The sequence below is a fragment of the Callorhinchus milii genome, unplaced genomic scaffold, assembly GCF_018977255.1.
Source record: "Callorhinchus milii isolate IMCB2004 unplaced genomic scaffold, IMCB_Cmil_1.0 Scaffold4, whole genome shotgun sequence".
In the NCBI taxonomy this organism is placed as follows: Eukaryota; Metazoa; Chordata; class Chondrichthyes; order Chimaeriformes; family Callorhinchidae; genus Callorhinchus; species Callorhinchus milii.
The window spans coordinates 66,769,895-66,790,215 of NW_024704745.1; the positions used below are offsets into that span (position 1 = coordinate 66,769,895).

Consider the following 20,321-nt stretch of genomic DNA (forward strand, 5'->3'; position numbering starts at 1 on the left):
TTAAAATCATTTTTGCTTTTATTTTAGTCATTTCTTGCATTATAGACAAAATTCGTTGAATACAGTAAGAAATAAAAAACTATTCAACATAAATTGAAGTGCTAAGTACAGAAAAGAAAAAAAGTGCAAGACATGCATGTTCTCATTATGAAACATTTAGCTTAGCTATCCTTTCGAGGAAAAGTAAAAAGTAAATTTTAAACGATAGCTTAACATGCTAAGTAAAATACCATTCCTCTGCGATCTTCTTTATTAGTACTAAATTTGGCCTCATTGGCTTTGATTGTTAATAGAAAGAAAATGATACTGAAACAAGGTTGTCCTCAGGACAAATTTTACCAACAAGATTTACTTGTTTGAATGCACAAAAGGTAGAAAAGCTGCAACACATTGATGGAAAAAGAGTACAGTATATACCTTTTTTGGGGGGTCAATTTACAACTTTAAGCTACATTTACACAAACGCTACTTTATACCGTAGTAATCTGGTTGTAAACAATATCAATGTAACACTCATGGATAGTCTCAGAAGTTTAATGTTGCTTGGCTTATTTCTAAGGGGTAAATTTAATTGCCAGTTTCAACACTTCCACAAATTTCATGATTGCATACAATTTATCTGGTCAATATCAAATACAATGGTAGGCATTACTGCAATCAGATTTTGCTATGGAAATATTTGATGCCCTTTTGTTTTAACAAAACGTTTGTCTGATGGATGGATGAGGTCCAATGAAATATGTTTCATGTGGAATCCAACACTGAAATAGTGAGAACAGCTGAACTCCAGCTGCAAAATACACTTTCTCATACTGAAATCAGATCACATATAATAATAGCATGTACACAATAGATAAACTGCACAATCAGATTTGAATTGAATTTTTCCATTCTAGTTCAGTTTTAATTGGAATTCATTGGTAATCTTGCACTACACAGTACTTGTCAAGCTGGGAATACCCTACCTGTTAGTGCTTTGTCCTGAAGGCCCAAACCTTCATGTTTGCCCTGGGAATATTGTGGGCAAGCCTGGCTTTATCAGATGTCTCTCCATGGATTCAACACTTATCCCCCCACCCTCCTCAATCAAATCCCAGAGATGATTTTCGATGCTCAAATGGCACATCAGGCAACTGTAAAAAGCGGTGATGCCTGAAGCAGTAAGGAAAACACTTCAGAGCTTCACATTTTTGTTCTGAATCAGTCTCACTTTCCTCCTTACTTATTATGATCAATTGGAATGGATACATTTTGGCTACACTTCACTTGCAACTTTTGCAATTTAAAAAAAAGTTACATAGTATTTATATATCCCACTATCAGTGGCTAAATCAACATGAAAACTTGGGGTTGGTACATATAAAATTAATCTAAATGCACATTTACCCCCTTCCCCAAATCCATTCCAATTAATTTCTCCACTGATGCACGATTACCACAGACCATTTACAATGTAAATGACTTTCAATATTACATCAAATAAAGTTTTGTGATTTAAAAAATATTACAGAACTAGCAATCCTAACCATTTTCTTTTAAAAATGAAAAAAAATTGAAACCTGATAGCATTTGTAAACTGTTGTTCAATTGAGCTAATAATAAATAAACAATCTGCTTCGTAAACAGTAACTGCTCTTTGGTGCCCAGCAGTTCTGGTTATTAAACAGAACATACATACAGGGACATCTGTGAAACATTAGTGCAGAAAGTAGGTCAATATTTTTTGCATAAATTATCAGAGAAGAATATATTTTGTCTTCATATGATTATTTTTTTTTGCTTGGTATAGATCTGATCAAAGGGTGATTTCATGTTAATTTGCAGTTATTAAAGCCAATATGTTACCTTCAATAATAAATCTTTAGATGCTGTATATAAGCTGCCTACAATTATTATGCAGTTTAGTCCCTTGCATCCCATATATCTGATAATATATTGCCTATTTAAACACTTTAATAGCATAATAGTTCCCTTCAGTGCCTTTTATATCCTGCAGCACCATAACCCAACTGTAAGCAAATGTTAAAATCCAGTCTGGCTACAACCTGACTGGCTACTCACACTTAATTATCAAATCAAACAATCAGAACCAAAAATACAACCATAATATTGTAAATTTCAAACCAGATTTCTAGACTGCTTACTATGAGGCTTAACGTTCAGTGTACAGAATATATTAACAGTTGTACAATCAGTTGATATACACGTAGAAGACTGATGACTGTAACCTACAGATGGCATCCACGTCACCTATAGAATGTTCATTGCCCTATGTATAAAATTATTAGTTTAAGGCTTCATTTTTCATTCATTGCTTTCTGATTTCAATGTAAGAGCTTTTTCTTTGAAAGATGGGAGCAGCATCCAATTCCAATGTTAAATACCTGGAAAGAATATTTATAATGTAGTTTTTAAAAAATATATATAATACAATCGAACTAAGCTATGCAACAATGCAATTATACCAACACAACATATTTATCACGTTACCTTTAAAAACAGCATTATGTTGAGCGATCTGTAGATTGATAGGTTTCAGTGTCGATTGAAACTGTAACATTTTGTTTTGAAACTGCAAATGTTGGATTGGAAAAAAAGAAATGAAAATTAATATCCTAAGTACATCATTTGGAAACTTTCAATATAAAATGCAGTACATCAAAAAATAAGATGTAGAGGCTGTAAGTGTTAGTCTATATTTGGTATGGATTGAGCACCCTAATTAAAGATGATTAGCATGCATTAAAATACTTTCAGAGAAGTGTGGCAAGGTTGATTACGTGATTTATAGTACTGATTTACAAACTATTCAGATTAAGAGGGATCAAGATCCAGATCTTTAAAATATGGAGTCACGGATAATTATATTTGTATAGCACCTTTCACATCGGGAGGACGTCTGTAAAGAAGCCATTTAATTTTGAATATGAGTGTAGAACTAGAATACAAAGTAAAATTGACAAACTAAGAGATTAGAAGAAGATTTATGCTACATTTTCAAAACAGTGCAGAAAAGTCAAAAAGGCTCTCAAAAGAAGGAATTAACTTGTTCATTAGTTCCTTCAAAAAAGAACTCAAGAAATACTGGGTGAGAAGTGGGGTTGAGGCTTTCAGGATAAATTTCATTTAAGAATATCAAATACTCCATAAAACAATTTTCCTGTACTGACGAGGCTATGGAAATGCTGCCTTTACAGCAGTGGTGGACAACCCTTGACCCTCCACCGATTGAACACAGACTTACCTAGACTGGTGCGAATGTTCGGAAGATGCTTCTAGGTAAGTCTGTGTTCAATCGTTAGTGTGTTTACAGGTTTTTCTTGATTGAATATTTCTTGATTTATGAAATAAATAGGTGTTCTGGGAGGAGAGTTTGTTTGAATTGCTCAAGGAGAATGGAGGGAGGAGAAGACAGAAGGGGAGAGAAGTGGAGAATCTTGGCAGAACTTTCCCTCAGAAATGAAATAAAGTCTATGTCCGATTACGTTGTACAATCTAGAAAAAGGGGCTTGATGTGATAAAATTGTCTTCTCGGACCATTCTTACTACAAAACCTACTCGTAATATCCTAAGGGTTTAGGAGGTTAAGAATTGTGATAAGTGTCCAAATATCCATATCTGATTTTATTCATTTTTTAAAAAAAATTGTTCTAGACCAAGTACTAGAATGCAACACCATTACACATGATGAATCCTAGCTAAATGTGTAAAAAAAAGGCAACGCACAAGACTTGGAAAGGGAAAACCTCAAACATTACCACTTTTGGAACTTTCAGCATCTGATTCGTCATCTACCCAATGCTGATCCACTTCCAACAGTCGGTTTTGAGACTCACTCAATGGTCGTGTAGGAAGTGACTGTCCATCTACAGTACTATGACAAAGTGAAAGTACCATTAATATAAATACAATCGCATGGAGGATTGGGCATTGAAGAATAGAGACGTCAGGTTGCCAGTTTTAAAGCTCAAGTTCCGTAGCATTAATAACTCACCAAGTCCCCAGTGAATGATTAGCTACTATAGGCAGGACAAGGCACGGAATAATAGTGAAACAAAGCCTCACGATGCATCATCAAATGCATTAAAAAAATGTGCACTTAAATTTAATTTGAACATGTTGGATATGTATGAATACTGAGTGCTGGACTGATTGATCTTTCTCCTCAACGAGCTGGGTTTGACTAACTCAGACCAATAGGATAAAAGGTTCCTCTCTGCCAACTGTTCGAGAAATGAGTGGTCAAGCTACTTCCTGATAGGTATAGAAATTGCACAATTGAGCACAAATGCAAGGATTATTATTATTATTATTATTAAATGCATACTAAAATTAAAATTGTTCAGAAGCTATAAAGATTGTTTGGTATATACAAAAAATTACACTGGTGGCAGAAGGGGAAGCGCAAGTCTCAACAATATCCACTATAGAGCACTGCAAGCTAGGATTTTCTTTCTCAAATTTCCACTGGCTCCATATATATGTAAAGTACCAAATAATAACAACAAATGTGTATTAGTGCCTTTCACGTCGGGAGGATGTCCCAAGGCACTGGACAATCAATATTTCGGACCCGAGCTGGGGGTCGGGATTGGGGAGGGTGGAGAGTGGAGGGCGGGTGGGGAAGGAGGATGACCAAAGGCACGGTCGAAAAGGAGGAAGCGGCGAGGTGGACTGTGGGATGGAGTTCCAGAGAGTGGGGGCAGTGTGGCTGAAGCCCCGACAGTCAATGGTGGGGCGGGTGAGGCTGGGGACGTGAAGCAGGCCGGAGCCTGCTCAGCGGAGGGAGCGGGCATGTTGGTAGGGGGTTAGAAGGTCACAGAGGTAGGGGGGAATAAGGCCATCGAAGGCTTTGAAGGCGAGGACCAGGATCTTGAACTGTATCCTGTGTGTGATGGGAAGCCAGTGTAGTCGGGTGAGGATGGGGGTGATAGGGTTCTGGAGATTGGTGCGGGAGAGGACACAGGCTGCAGGGTTCTGGATGATCTGCAACCTATGGAGGAAGGAGTCGGGGAAGCTGACAAGCAGGGAGTTTACGTAGTCGAGCCTGGATATTTATGAATGGGTGTATGAATGTTTGTTAATAACATATTAAGAGATGATGGGCAATCCTGCAGTTTCCTGGGCTCTTGAAATCATTTTTATTCCAAATTAAAGTTTATTCGGATGAGTGTTGACAGTGCTCCAAGAAATCAAAATTCCTCCCCTTTGCAATGTGTGATGGCACCAAAACCAGATATTCCTCTACTTTTGCATTATGTAATGGCACCAAAACATCCTAAGTTGGACCATGATACAGATCCATAGGAATGCAAGACACACTGACAGAGTTTTAACAAGTATTAGAGACGAGCATTCGTCACATTTCCATTCAGACTGACGGTCATAGTCCCCTTCCAAGTGTTGTGGAGTCCTGTAGCTCAGTGGTTAGAGCACTCGCTTTGCAAGCGAGAGACCTGGTTCAATTCCCGGCAGAGGGCGAAACCTTGGGCACGTTTCCTTACTCCACACTCCTAACAATAATCCCTCCAAAAAAAAAACAATAATAAATTGGTCATTTTCAATCTACGACTGTTTGTGGGACATTGCTGTGCGCAATTGGCTGCCGCGTTCGCCCACAAATATACAGTCAATTCACTTTACAGTATATTTTGTGAAGCGCTTTGGGACGTCCTCCCGACGTGAAAAGCGCTATATCAAATGCAAGGATTATTATTATTAAGCACTGTGGAGTAAGACAAAATGCACAAGAACCTTATCCGTGATTTACAGCAAAAATTAGTAAAGAGATCTAGATTTTAATCTAGGTCTGCAGAAGAGAGGGGAACTCAAGTTTAACATTCTGTTTCATGTTTCCACTTCAGCCTCAGACAGTATTCATCATGAAGGCAATGGTCCAGAATGGACATTTATGACTGTATCAAATCAATTTATGTGCAAATCCTGTTCAATTATAATAATAATCATCCTTACATTTGATCTAGTGCCTTTCACACCAGGAGGACATCCCAAACTGTACCCACAAAACACACAGTTAATGTAAAGTGCATTACCATGTGTTTTGTGGGTGAACAGGCAGAGCAATGTCCCACAGACGGCCATGAAGTTAGTGACCAATTTTATTTGGGAAATTGCTGGTCAGGGCAGCAGGAGAAACTCCCTTCTCTTTTCGAATAGTGACATGGGATCTTTAATGTCCACCTGAATAGGCAGACGGGGTTTCAGTTTAACATCTGATCCATAATGCAGCACAACCCAGCACTGTACTGAAGGTCAGCTTAGATGATACGAGTTCCATATCCCGACATGGGGCTTGAACCCAGAATCTTCTGACTCAGGGGCAAAAGTGCTCCAATAATAACGTGAGCTAGGCTGATGTGATTAGAGCAACAAAAATATTTTTTTGTTTCTTGTTTGAAATAATGGATTTGCTCAGTTACTTGGATCATGTTTGTGTTAAAAAAAATCACCTTTACAGTTACAATTATTGTTGTGTACCTGTAATAATAACCTAAATCATTCCTAATACTATTATGGTTTTAATTGCTGTGACCAGTCTGTGTTCTTCACTACTGCATTCAAAATATCTGGCATCTTCCAAGCAAAATTGGGACCACAAACACCATCTGTAATGACTTTTCCTTGTGATAGAATGTAAACTATTAGAATTAAAATACTTCAATGCAACAATTGCTTTGGCACCTATTTTGAAATGCTGTACACTGTCCAGCGCCTTAGGACATCCGCCCACATGAAAGACGCTATACAAATGTAATCTTGTTGTTGTATTTTATGATTATTATACGTGTTTAAGAGAAATTACTTAATATAAAAATGTCTCTTGAAATTTGAGGCTTAAAAGGCAATGGCAGGGGAAAATTAATGAGCTGGTCAAGGTCAGTACAAGCATAAAGTATGAACATGAAGCGCTTTCAAGTACAGAATAAAGCTCCTCTAATGTTATGCTTTACTGCATTCTCAAAGAGAGCATTGACTGAACTAGTTTGATTTTTGCATTTACCATAACAGCATTGTTATTGAATGAGACTTCCAGTTATTGCTTGTGTTGCCTCATGGCAACTTTGAAATGGGTTAACATACTCAAACACATTTTATATTAGACCTTTACAGCCAAAGACTTTGATTTGATCAGTTTGTAAAAGATTCAGCTCTTGTTGCAAAAACAAAACAAAATTCCTAACGTTTTCCTTTCTCACACTCGCACACATTTTAGGAATACTGCAACTAAAGAAGAATGAATTGTTCAATGTCCATATTTTGAAATAATACATGACTGAGATGCACGTAGTATTTAACTATATAATTAAATCCACCTGCATGTGGTGAGGGGGGAAGGGAATTGAAACAAGTATTCATAAAGGTGTTATTAACTAGGATGTATTGAGTAGTAGAATGACCCACAATTATCTGATTCAAAGAAAAAAAATCTAGTATCAAAAGAAAGAATTTGCATTTGTGCTACATCTTATATTTCAAAATTTCTGAAATTGTTTTACAGCAGTTCTTGTACAGTAATGTAGCAAGACCCTACAAATAGCCATGAAGTGAATGACCAATTTTATCAGAAGAAAATCCCCAATCTTTTTGATTGTCACGGGATATTTAAAGTCCACAGTTAAACGCAACAGTTAAATGGGACCTCAGTATGCATTTAACCAAAGAGAGCATTAAGTTGGCAGACTGTTTAAAACAAATGAAATTGTAACCATACTTTTTGGAAGAGTCACTGTGGTTGACCGTGTTGGGCTGCTCTGGATCTGGATTGACCAGACGAGTTGGAAATGTACACCCATCCCCTAGGCTGTACAATGATAGATAAAAAAAGGCAGATTATAATACATTGCGGGAAATAGTCAGATAATACAGTGGGGGGATTATTATGAAGTTAATGTATTCAAATACCCTGAGACATTGAAGCAATTTGCAAAAAATATTTTGCATACTTTTCCATATTCTCGGTATCTATTATTTTCCCTGATTTGGGGTTTTTAGTAAATTTGACCAGCTTTCAAAATCCAGGACATCTATGTCAATTAAAAATAATAATTTCTCAAAACTCACCCCTCTCCCCACCCCAGTAGCTAATTGCATCACATTCCCACAGACAACCATGAGGTGAATGACCCCAATTAATCTAAAAATGTGATGGCTACAGAATTGGGAAAAATTTCCTTCCCTCTTTCTGAGAAGGATCATTGGATTTTTAACATCCACCTGAGCAGACAGATGAGAACCTTGGTTTACTATCTGATACGAAAGATAGAAACTGTGAGAATCCAGCACTCCTAGACTGGATCGGAACATCAGCCTAGAATTTGATCATAAATTCTGATTTGGATCTTTAACCTTCAACCATTTTAGTTTAATTGGAAATATTTTGTGTAGAACGTTCGCCTAATAAAAGTCTAAATAAATCATATATGGGCTGTGGCTGTTTACTTTATCTGTAACATCTGCAAATTAATCCAGATGATTTGTTATGATCTTCCTCTTCTAACGCTGTGGTTCTTACTGAGTTTTCCTTAGAATAAATTATATTATGCATGTTATCAATGTTGAGTTAATAAACCTGCTTTTCATAAATATAGGTCTTATGTTTGCTTGCTTCCATGCCTGCAAACCTTACCAGTTTGATTTGATTAACTATGTTGATCTTAAGACTAGTAATTGCTATAGGTTTGGTGCATATATAAAACTGCATCCAATTTCTTCCAATAAAACTTCAGGACAGCACAGAAAATAGATTACAACAAGCACTTACCAACACTGGTGTTTGTTTCCACATTTGTGATAATAATAATAATACTTGTATTTGATATAGTGCTTGATCAAGTCTTTGAGACGTCTCAAAGCACTTCACAGATTATAGTGTAAAGTGAATTGACTGTATATTTTGTGGGCAAAACGCAGCAGCTAATTGCGCACAGCAGTTTGTACACATTTGTACACATTAGACTAAAAATAAATCTTATTTTTGGAGCAATTGCAAAGTCCTATTCTGTTAGAAGGTCTTATTTGAAAATATCACTAGGTAACAAGCTAGCTTCATTTTCTAAATTGTCCTTTCAATGTCACAGTGTTTCTTCCCAATCTGCTGCTACTTTCTCATGCTGGGTGTGATTTCATGAATGACGGTTCCCTATTCTTTGTGTGTGACTTTAAACAGACTGTTAAACAGTGGAAAGCATCACAGTCGACTCCAATCCTATCCCTGCCTGAAATTCACAAACAGACCAGGATGTATTCATTGTACAATGATCAGCAGAGGGAACCCTCATAGTTTTCACCTCCCTGAGACTAAGGGCAATGAATCCAACTGTAGGACATAATCTTCACATTGGATAAGATCAGCTAACTCAGCAGAGACCAGTTTGAACCTGGAACCTTCCTTTTCTCTGTGGTTCAATGCCACAATATGCAGAGAATGTAATCACTGAACCATCAAGAGAGTTGGTTAGTTTTATTTAAGTATAATTTTAATACACTCTCATGGGCAAATCTGCGATTCCAGGAATTTCCTAATAATCCTTACATGTGATATAATGCCTTTCATGTTGGAACGACTTCCAAAGCACTTCATAACATTTATTGTGAAGTGTAGTGACTGTGTATTTTATAGGTGAATGTGGCAGCCAATTTATGCACATGTCCAACAAACAGCCATGAAGTGAGTGACCTTTTATCGGAGGAATTGTTGGCCAGGACACTGCCAAACTCCTTTCTGCTTTTGAATAGTTGGGGCTTCAATCTAAAACTTTCAGAGTCAAAGACAAGAGTCTTTGAAGCCAAGTTGAAACTCAAAGAATTTAAAATAATGCTGAAAAAGATTTACCTCTGAAAAATGTTTCTAGGTATATGCAATGGATCGACGTACAGATACGTAAAATGAATAGCTTTCATTACCATAAAATTTATTGTTCATACATTTTACACAAAAAAGCATGTCTAATGTTTTTGTTGCTCTGTAACTTGACAATTTATTTCAACAAACTTTCGTCACATTTAGTGAAAATACTGTTTGGTTGTGTATCACTACATAACAGTATTTTCTTATCAGGATGAGATTATCTCAGCAAACAAAAGAACACTATATTCTGACATTATACTGTCATAGAACCCAAACATACCTTGTAAAAATAGGCAGGAGCCAGTACTTGCCTTGATCCCCAAACACCTGTTTTAAATTTTTGGTAAATCCAAGACTAAATCCATTTTTATCAGGACCATTTCGAAACACTGCTGCACGGAATGCCTCTGAAAATGGTTACAAAAAAAATCAGTTAATAAAAGGTTTTCTTTAAAGTAATAATCTAGAAATAGGAAGTATACTATCCAGTTACACAGATTGAAAAAAATGTATGTTATCTCATTATTTTAAAGCACGTTTTGCTAATGTAGCAGGTGAAACAAAGTATCTAAAACTAAAGCAAGCAAAATAATAATAATCCTTGCATTTGATATAGTGCTTTATCATGTCGTTGCGATGTCTCAAAGCGCTTCACAGAATATCATGTATAGTGACTGCATATTTTGTAGGCGAAACGTGGTAGCCAATTGCGCACAGCAGTGTCCCACAAACAGTCATATATTATGAGATGTATGCAAGTCTGCCTGCAACTCATAAAATAGATAAGGAACAGCATTATTACTGAGATTAAAAAATGAAGAAACTCCAAAACTCTCTCAAACAAATGCCTATTAAAGAAAATTTGTATCCAGTTGAAAGATTATCTTGCCTATTGTCGATCTGTTTTTGCTGACCAGCCAGATGTGGTAACTGAAAAGCGACAGTAAACTGATGAAGAACATGGCCGCCACAAAGAAAAGAAATAAGACGTGGAATTTTGCATGTGTGTCTTGCAGTTTCCCCTATAGAAAGGAAAAGTGCTAGTTAGAATACATTCTGTTTTGAGCCAGAGATTCTGGTTCATTTTTCTTATGCAGTTTGGCTTTGAAATAACTTTGAAATAATGAATCTCTCATCTATTTAGGTTTACGTTTCTTAAACCCATTTTTGGGAACTATCTGGCAGCAGTTAAAATGTTAAAAGACTGCAAAGCTTTATAAATAGGAAATATTTGTGTTGCTGTCAATATTTATTTTAGTTATATTTCATGTTAATCTTTTGTGTTCCTTTCTGCATTTTTAAGTAGAAGTTTACAAACTGATCAAACCAATAATTACAAAGAAATAAAAATCCATTAGGAATATTGTTGTAGACTGGATTCCCACCTAGAAAACCAGAGCTTCCTAAAATGAGGGAGAAAAGATTTTGAAAGAATTGTTCATGCTTCTTATTTTTAGATAATAAGTTTTTTTTTCTGTTGCAATAATTTCTCTCAGTGTTGCTCTCAAGTCTCTTCTTTAGCATTTAGGAAGTCAGAATAAGAAAACCCACAAAGGTTCTCAATGCTACTGCTTTATTTCTCAGCTAGGAGGTAAGCTTGCGCAGTTCAGTAAAGGAACACATTCTCTTCCCCCTCAAATGAGAAAGGGACAACATGACTAGAATTACCAAACTCGGATCTCTAAATTGCGATTTTTGCAATTAAGTATATTTGGGTTTCAATGCAGTATTGCTACAAAAACATTTGAGTTTTTAGAAAATCAAATAGCATGTCAATTCAGGCTGAATAAGAACACAAATTTTCCAAGAAATAGTAAAGTGATTTTATTTAGAAGGGGTAATAACAACTCTCTATTTTACCTCAAGCACCAACTGCAGCCAAGAGGGCAGGTGATCCATACATTCTACCTAAGCCCCATGAAGATGCACAAAACCAATCCATTGATGACTCGCTTGGCTTCTCCTTCTGGGCAACTTCCTAAGCATCTTCTCAAAGTAGTTGAGATACGTAACTGGAGCGAAGCACTTCACTTGTCAGATTTCAGTTTGCTCAGAGTAGGAAACTGAAATCGGACGAGTGAAGCACTTTTGTTTAAAAACATAAAAAAACTCTGAGGTATAATGGTAAAGTTCAACAGTATTTTTTCAATTCTCCATACTCATTTGAGCTGCTCTGCTGTGGAAAGACTGCAAGGCAGAATCCAATGCAACAAATACCTGCAATTTCCAGAGGGGCCACCCGCAGGGGGAGGGGGTAAGAGAACGAAGGTAGTGTTTGAAAAGCAATGGCCATTGCTTTTTAAACCAATACAATTTCTTGGTAAATGTTCTGAACAATCTGCTGGTACCTAGTAAAGAAATCCTCTTTGTGACTACCATTGAAGCTCCAATCTGTCCTCAGTCTGAAATAAATTACAGGTAACATGAAAACACTGACAGTTCTGGGATTGTGCTTTAGGCATTAATTTTTACTGGTGGCATTGACTTTAATCCCATTCCCCTGTTCTTTCCTTGTATCCTGTATTATAATTTTCACTCCCTCTTAAAGTTTGTGTTGACTTCAACAAGGTGAATTATTCTAAAATACAGCAGATTGTTTAGAATGCATATTAATTAATTAAACCTTGTATTTGATACAGCGCCTTATCATGTTGTTGATTGTTTAGATGACACTTTTTCAACTGGGTCAGACTTCAAAGAAATGTCAAGGATCTCAAGATAGCAGTTACATTTCTTGTATGTATCACTCCACACCAGTTATGGATATCATTGTATTAGTAAAGAATGCCTATTTTGAAAGTTGCTGCACTGTAATTATGGGCAGTAGTAGGTATGGACAAGGTTAGGTAATCCATTAATATTATATTTTGAGAGGGTGAAAGGCCAATCTGCCAAGTACTCAACAGGGAAGTTTTTGTTTTATGAGGTCAGTATTTGAATTATATAATATTCAGATCCCAAGCCAATATGGTTAAGCACCTTAAGAGGTACTCCCGACGTGAAAGGCGCTATATAAATGTAAATTTGGTATTTTATCCTATTTATCAGCACCATAGCCAAGTTTTAAAGAAAAACTGTCTTGGCTTGTCATCCATCCTGTAAACAACCTGAATCTAGAAAAGTAGATCTAGATTAAAAAGCTGCAAATTTATAAATAGTAAAAAAAATCAATTATCAAATTATTAACATCAACATTCGATGAAGTCTTGTAAATATTCAACTTCTGCATCAATGGCAAGCTGAAAAGTACATGCACTGTATGGCCTAAAATATTCAATACCAAAGGTAGTGCAATAGGGAAAAGCATTGGAATTTACCTTAGGGCAATTCACTGATGATTTCCTGCGACAAAGCTATGTACAAACAGAGACACACTTTAATGAAAACTAGATTAATTCATTAATTTGATTTGCTTCAATTCACGATCCTTAAAAATACATGGAATCGATGAGATGGAATGGGACAAAGATTATGAATTTGGTCTTAGATAATTACCCGTGCATAAAAAACTATCTCAAATGTATGCCAGTAGTTTTCTGGCAGCAAGCTTCTTCAGTACCTATTTGTACAAGGAGGAGGTTTCATTTTAAGTCAATCATAGATTTTAAGATTCCTAAACACTACATACTGGATTTCAGCTAAACTGGCATCATTAGGGAATTACGAGCTTTTACTTCTTTCTGGAAAGTAACAAGTGCTTCAAAACTCCTGTGTGAAGGGCCTATATAAATGCAGGTTGTTGTAACCTTCACGAACAGTCAAGGCTTCATCCTCATTTTACAATGCAGTTTGAATGTATTTACAACCTTGAAACTCCTTTTCTCATGTAGATAACAGAGAATCAAAGGTGATTCTTTAAGCTCATGGATATTCTTTGCAACTAGCCAAGACACTAAAAAATTCTTGTAATATAAGAATCAGAGTACAAAATTTATGCAGCGAATATGACTCATAGTTTGTTAAACTGGTAGTAATTTGTTAACTGCCAAAATCAAATCCTAGCTCAAAAAATAATTGAAGTTTCTCAAAGTTACCTAGGGACGTCCTCCCGACGTGAAAAGCGCCATACAAATGTAATTTGTATTGTAACAACAACATTTCTATAGCGCCTTTCACGTCGGGAGGACGTCCCAAGGAGTTGGACAGCGTACAGCATTTCAGACCCGAGCTGGGGTCAGGGGGGAGAGAGGAGGGGAAGTGACCAATGGCATGGTCGAAGAGGAGGGTTTTGAGGCGGGACTTGAAGGATGCTAAGGAGGGGGCGAGGCAGAGTGATTGGGGGATGGAATTCCAGAGGTTGGGGGCAGAGTGGCTGAAGGCTCTCCCGCCAATGGTGGGGCGGGTGGATCAGGGGACATGGAGCAGGCCAGAGCCGGCTGAGGGGAGGGAGTGCGCGGATTGGTAGGGGGTTAAGATGTCACAGAGATAGGGTGGAGACAGACCATGGAGGGCTTTGTAGATGAGGACCAAGATTTTGAACTGGATCCTCTGAAGGATAGGGGGCCAATGGAGTCGGGTGAGAATGGGGGAGATGGGGTCACAGAATTTGGTGCGGGAGAGGACACGGGCTGCAGAGTTCTGGATTATCTGCAGCCTATGGAGGGAGGAGTTGGGAAGGCCGACAAGCAGGGCATTTGCATAGTCGAGCCTGGAGATGATGAAGGCACGAACAAGAGTTTCAGTGGCCAGAGGGGTGAGGTAGTAGCGGAATCGGGCAATGTTAATGGAAGTCCTTAGTGCAGCATTGAGCCACATTTAACAGGAAGTTTTGTGCATTTAGCAGATTTCAGTGCATTTCACTGAATTCATTTTAATGTTTCCAGTTTTGGTCCGAAAATCAGAAAGATAAAAATTGTGACCAAAATAAATAAAAAATTAGGCAACAATCTTCTTTTTCCTTGTGCAGTGACTGGAATCTGCACCCTTGGGAAAGGGCAGTTAAGATCACAAAGATGATACCAGATCTGAAAGGATATAACTATGAGAAGAGGGTATGGAACGATGTGCCAGGGATAGCTATTAAAACAGTTGATTGGGGTATTTTAAAAAAATTGACGAACACATACAGAGGATGCATATCAGAGGGCACGTGGACAGAACAGGGAATTGGCAATGAGATGGACAACTTCTTAAAAGGAGCAAATGTCAACATGAAAAAGGGCTAAATGACCTCCTACTGAGTGGTAGATTTCTATGGCTTTATGATTGGGCTGGAAATTTGGGAGAAAAAGTGGGATCAGATGAAGAAAACAATGATGTGAGGCAGGTTATAATTCAAAACAATCAATAAAATAGATAAAAAAGCAGCTATTGGATCATTTGGAGATTGGGAAATTCTAAGTAGAGGTAAACAAGACTCAAAGGAAATTTGGAACAGGAATCAGTGGAGCAGGTCAAACATGTTTAGAGTGAGATTGGGAGGGGTAAATTACAAAGAGAGGTCATGATCATGTCTACGAACAGAATGGAATCCAGTAAAATGGTTACTCAATCTGCTTGACTTCATCGATGGATAGATTTTGCAAGCAATGAACACTTGATACAAGAGTGAAGGTGGGCCACGTAAATCACTGGTTTAGTTAATAGGATGGAGCAAGACTGTGGTGAGCTTTAAAGGTGAGGACAAGGATCTCGATGTCGATCCTCTGGGAGATGTGGAGCCAGTGAAGCCGGGTGAGGTGGGAGGATCAGGTCACTAGCCTTAGTCCGGAAGAGAACATGAGTGGCAGAGTTCTGGATAATTGGCAGCTTGTGGAGGAATGAGTTGGGAAGTCATGGCATTTGTTACTTCATTCGTATAAGATATTTAAGTTTGAATTGCAGAAAAAAATAAGCAATATCAGTATTAGTAACCAGAAGTCAACCTTATCCAAGTGCTGAACGTTACTATTAAGCACCTTGGGACATCCTCCCGAAATGAAAGGCACTGTATAAATGTAAATTTGTATTGTATTACCATTTTTTTTTACATACCAATAAAAACTGCATAAAGCTTCATTTACAGTGTTACTTATGATGACTAAAGTAAAAACATGTTTTTAAATACAGTTCAAATAACAGACGCTGCAATCATCAAACAAAACATCTCTGAAATTGGAGAATAATTGTTTTTAAATCTATTTCTTAATATTTCCAGGTCTGAGATATATTTTTAAAAATACACAGATTTGCAATTAAATTGTTCATAAATATGCTTTGTTATTACTATTATTTACTTTATTATTTATTATATTGCTTTATAATTATTCATACCTTTAAAATGTCATGCAAATGGTGGTTTCATGATTGCTTTGTGATTTTTTTCATACAGAGATGTCTAAAATTCATTACCATGTTTTAAATTTCTACCCATCTATCTTCTTTATATCTTTACATATATATACTAATAAAACGATAATGTCTGTCTGTGCTTCGAGAAGGATCTCAATATCCGATTGATGGAGATACATAATTTGTAGCTCATCAAAAAAGTCTTGCAGCTTGGAGTGACATGCGCATATTTGTTTTCGGGTATCTTCTATTGTTCATGAGTTATTTTAAGTTTTGTGTTTTCCGCTACAGTTACACTTGGTGGCCGCAGAGTCAAAATAACGCTGTGGCATCCTACGTCACAGAGCACGCACATAACCAAGCGGCGGGAACAAAATAAAGAACACAGACGAAGCTAAGCTGCGGCAACAACAAAATTACATTTTTAAAGCGCCGAGTCCTCCCAAAAGGATTCCTCCCAGATGAGTATACATGTCTGTCTGTGTGTGAATCTACATTCCATATCGGATCCTTTGGTTGCAAGCATAGCTGCAACCAGTACAGCTAGTCTGCAATAATAATAATAATAATCCTTGCATTTGATATAGCGCTTTTCACGTCGGGAGGACGTCCCAAAGCGCTTCACAGAATACACTGTAAAGTGAATTGACTGCATATATGTGAGCAAACGCGGCAGCCAATTGCGCACAGCAATGTCCCACAAACAGTCGTAGATTGAAAATGACCAATTTATTATTGTTTTTAGTTTTGGAGGGATTATTATTAGGCTCTGTGTGGAGTAAGGAAACTTGCCCAAGGTTTCGCCCTCTGCCTGGAATTGAACTCAGGTCTCTCACTTGCAAAGCAAGTGCTCTAACCACTGAGCCACAGGACTCCACAAAATAAAGTCCATTCCTCACAGCCCTTCCCATTGTTATTTACTGGTTGACACCTAATGGGAAACCGGCCAATTTTTCCCCCAACATAATGGGAAAAAATGAGTTTCTAGATTATGGCAATACAATTAATCAAACCAAACTGGATTATTGAGGACAACAGGCATTGTATTCAACACACCTGCTTGAATTTCTTTAACAATCTAAACAAGTTAACTTTGCTCCTGGTCACCTTTACCATTAAACTGGTAGTTCTTCATTTCAAAGCTACTTTAAATAAATAGTTTGTACACATTTTGGTACAGCTTTTGAAAAAAAGATGTAATCTAACTAAAATACTTTCAATCTAAAACAGATTTTGCCCCTAATAGATAAATTATACATGAAGCCCCTACATGAAGCATATTGTACTTTTCAGATTTTTGTTAATTATACCAGATATCAACTGCTTCATGTGCTGTGCCTTTAACTTATCTGCTCTGTGAAATGCAACAATTTTTTGATAAAAATGTATTTCCAGGTATGATAGAAAAGTTACTTTAAAAACAAAGGTCTACCACTAATAAACTGACTAAAAATGTAAATCAAACAGGTGAAACTCACAATTTTTTCTGCTAGTTGACTGAAGAATACTATCTGGTGCACACAACTACAGGTAAATGCGAAAATTAAGCTGAACTCATGTAATGGTGGTAATGTGGATAGTAGAATACTTTTTATATCCTTTTGGGAGTAATGAAGGAAGCATTAGTTACATAATAAAATATCTAAACGCATCAACTATAAATGCTAAATGTGATTAGCCGAGTAACCGTCACTATTTCCCCAAATGACTCACTAGCTGTATTCACAGAATTACATTATCAGGCCTTTACCTACCGTATGACACAACAAAGCTACCAGTGAAGTGGATTAATTTCCTTACAATAAATTTCTCCTCCAGTTCCTTTCCTGAAAACAGTAACTAGGGCTTGGATATGATTCTAGTGGTACAGCAACCCTCATTACATTTATTCTTCTTACCACATATAGCTAACCCGAAACTCACCCTAGTGTGATCTGCCACACATAAGTGATGTCAGTGAGATTGCAAAATGTATTTGGGGAAGGTGGGGAGGGTAGATGGAAGAAATCATAGGCAGTTTAAATCCTTATGTAATATCTAAACATAAACATCCAGGCAGAAGTCACTGAATACAACAAAAGCAGAAACCGTTTACAAAAATCACTGCATTTTTATTTTTTTGTCATCATAGCTGAAACTCAGTAGAGACCAGGATTGTAACATAAGATGTTACTGGGCTATATGAATAGAGCCATTTACACGATGAGTCATTTGGCGACCTAGGTTCATCAGTTCCTAAAACACTTTTAGCTAAAAAAAAATAATGAAACTTCAATTATAGTTTCAGAATCGAAATGCTGAGTTGCAAAGCAAATTAGTGTGCAGTACTGGTTTCAAATATATTATAAAAGTATGATGCACATGACAAATTGGGTACCTATGCAATCAATAGCTTACACTCTACATTTTAAGTACTTAAAAGTCACAAGGATGACCTCTTGGATGATTGGAGGAATTAAGCAATTTGACTGGAGATCTCCGAATTATGCAGAATTGAGGCTGCAACAGCTGACGATTTGCCATTCACTGCACACAAGCTTCATAAGTAAAATCATATAGTACTGTATTTGATTTGTATTGGAAGTGAAAAACAAATATCTTTGATTCTCAGGATATAGGTATAAATGAGCAAATTAAATGCAAAACATTTATTTATTTGCAGATCTCTATATATTAAAATATTTGCTAAGATTTTCACTAGATTCTATTTGTGTACTTTCAGAGAACATTTTACAGGAATTTTAATGAAACACTATAGACTTATTCTGGAGGGAGTCTTACCCCACTGTAGAAACGTCTTTGAAGCAAATCACCAAAGAAAAGTCTAAAATGGCCTGAACCAAGAATGGCTTAAAAAAATCCCCAAATCCAAATTGGAAATAGTAACTTTTTCAAAGGACGCACAACATAGGAATTAACCTCCCATTAGAGACTATCTTTATTATATCTCTGAAACTTGGCAATGAAATATAAAAGCTTTTATTTATCCTCAGCTCCAGGAACTACTGCTTCAGAAACAAAACCTGTGAAAATTAGTTTCTTTGCCCTCCTGTTGGTAATCATCGGCAAGTACACATTTTGATCATTATAATGAATCAATCAGTTTTTCCAGAAGTGACATATTGCACATCTTGGGACAATTAAAAGCAATCTGCACACATGTAAGCAAGGTTCACTCATATCCCTGCACCACTCCATTAGGGAAGGAGAAAAAATGGGGAGATGAGAATGCAAAGGTTCTGCATTGAGCCTGGGGCTGAACATTTCTGAGATCCTTCACTAGAATTACATTACTAAAGATCAGAAATAAAGTGTTTTGATCCTGAGCAGATGTTCCATGTGAAAGTAATGAGGTGAACAAAACTACAAAATAATTGAATTATATTGGATGTTCTTAATTCCTGCTACCTATGTTAAGTGATTAAAAACATCACAACATTTGCTTTGCACCATTCAATCTGGCAAAAGGCATTAGGATTATCTAAAGGAAACTTCACAATTGTCTTAAAAATTAGCTCAGTAAATTAAGATGGCCAGAAGAATGTGGAAGAATATAAAACGGCATGGGAGATAAGAAAGGAGAATAGGGAATGGAATGGTTAGCTCCAGTGGATACGATAACACCAACTTAGGTTTAATGGGTTCAATGGTAAACTAATGATTACAAATAACTGATGGAAAGCAAATAGCATTCTTCATCCTAACAAATAACGACTATATAAAGGTTCCTGAATGAAGCAAAACACAAACTCAATCAATCTGTGCAATGTATATTACTGCTATCAATGGTAGCCCATGTGGACCTCATTAAGACCACTGACTTGAGGTGGACCTAGATGGAATACAATTGGGAACCAGTGTGCTATACTATGCACTATCCAAGCTGCAATTAAATGAACTCAACAAAAAAAACCTTCAGGTGAGTTTTTAAAAAAATAATGCAACTAAAATACTATAAAACAGTTCAAAATGTTTGATAGAATTTTTATCCTGTTATTCAGTAGCTTCCACAAAGTAAACAATAAGGTAATGTGAATGTTAAAATGCATATCAGTCAGTGTCCATAAGCTCCTTCCTTCCTTCCTTCCAGGCAAGATTAGCAGGTGTTTCTTGGTGGCTTAGCAAACATCCTTGGTGTTCAGGCCCTTTTTGATAATCCTGCAATTTCCTGTAGAATTTAAAA

General features: G+C 36.8%; 1 protein-coding gene across 5 annotated transcripts in view; it reads right to left on the reverse strand.

Annotated features, from left to right (window-relative positions):
* Positions 1-20,321, reverse strand: part of LOC103183277 (zinc finger DHHC-type palmitoyltransferase 20) — a 52,406-nt gene continuing 32,085 nt past the window's right edge. Inside the window, exons 8-14 of one of the 5 annotated variants that reach the window (XM_007900660.2) lie at positions 13,186-13,221; positions 10,758-10,890; positions 10,149-10,275; positions 7,733-7,822; positions 3,759-3,874; positions 2,491-2,572; positions 1-2,384 (exon numbers count right to left, since the gene is read on the reverse strand). In XM_007900660.2, coding sequence (XP_007898851.1) covers positions 2,505-2,572; positions 3,759-3,874; positions 7,733-7,822; positions 10,149-10,275; positions 10,758-10,890; positions 13,186-13,221 — 570 coding nt within the window. In that variant the 3' untranslated portion in view covers positions 1-2,384; positions 2,491-2,504. The remainder of the gene's footprint in view (positions 2,385-2,490; positions 2,573-3,758; positions 3,875-7,732; positions 7,823-10,148; positions 10,276-10,757; positions 10,891-13,185; positions 13,222-20,321) is intronic. The other 4 variants (XM_007900661.2, XM_007900662.2, XM_007900665.2 and 1 more) reach the window with 4 other exon arrangements.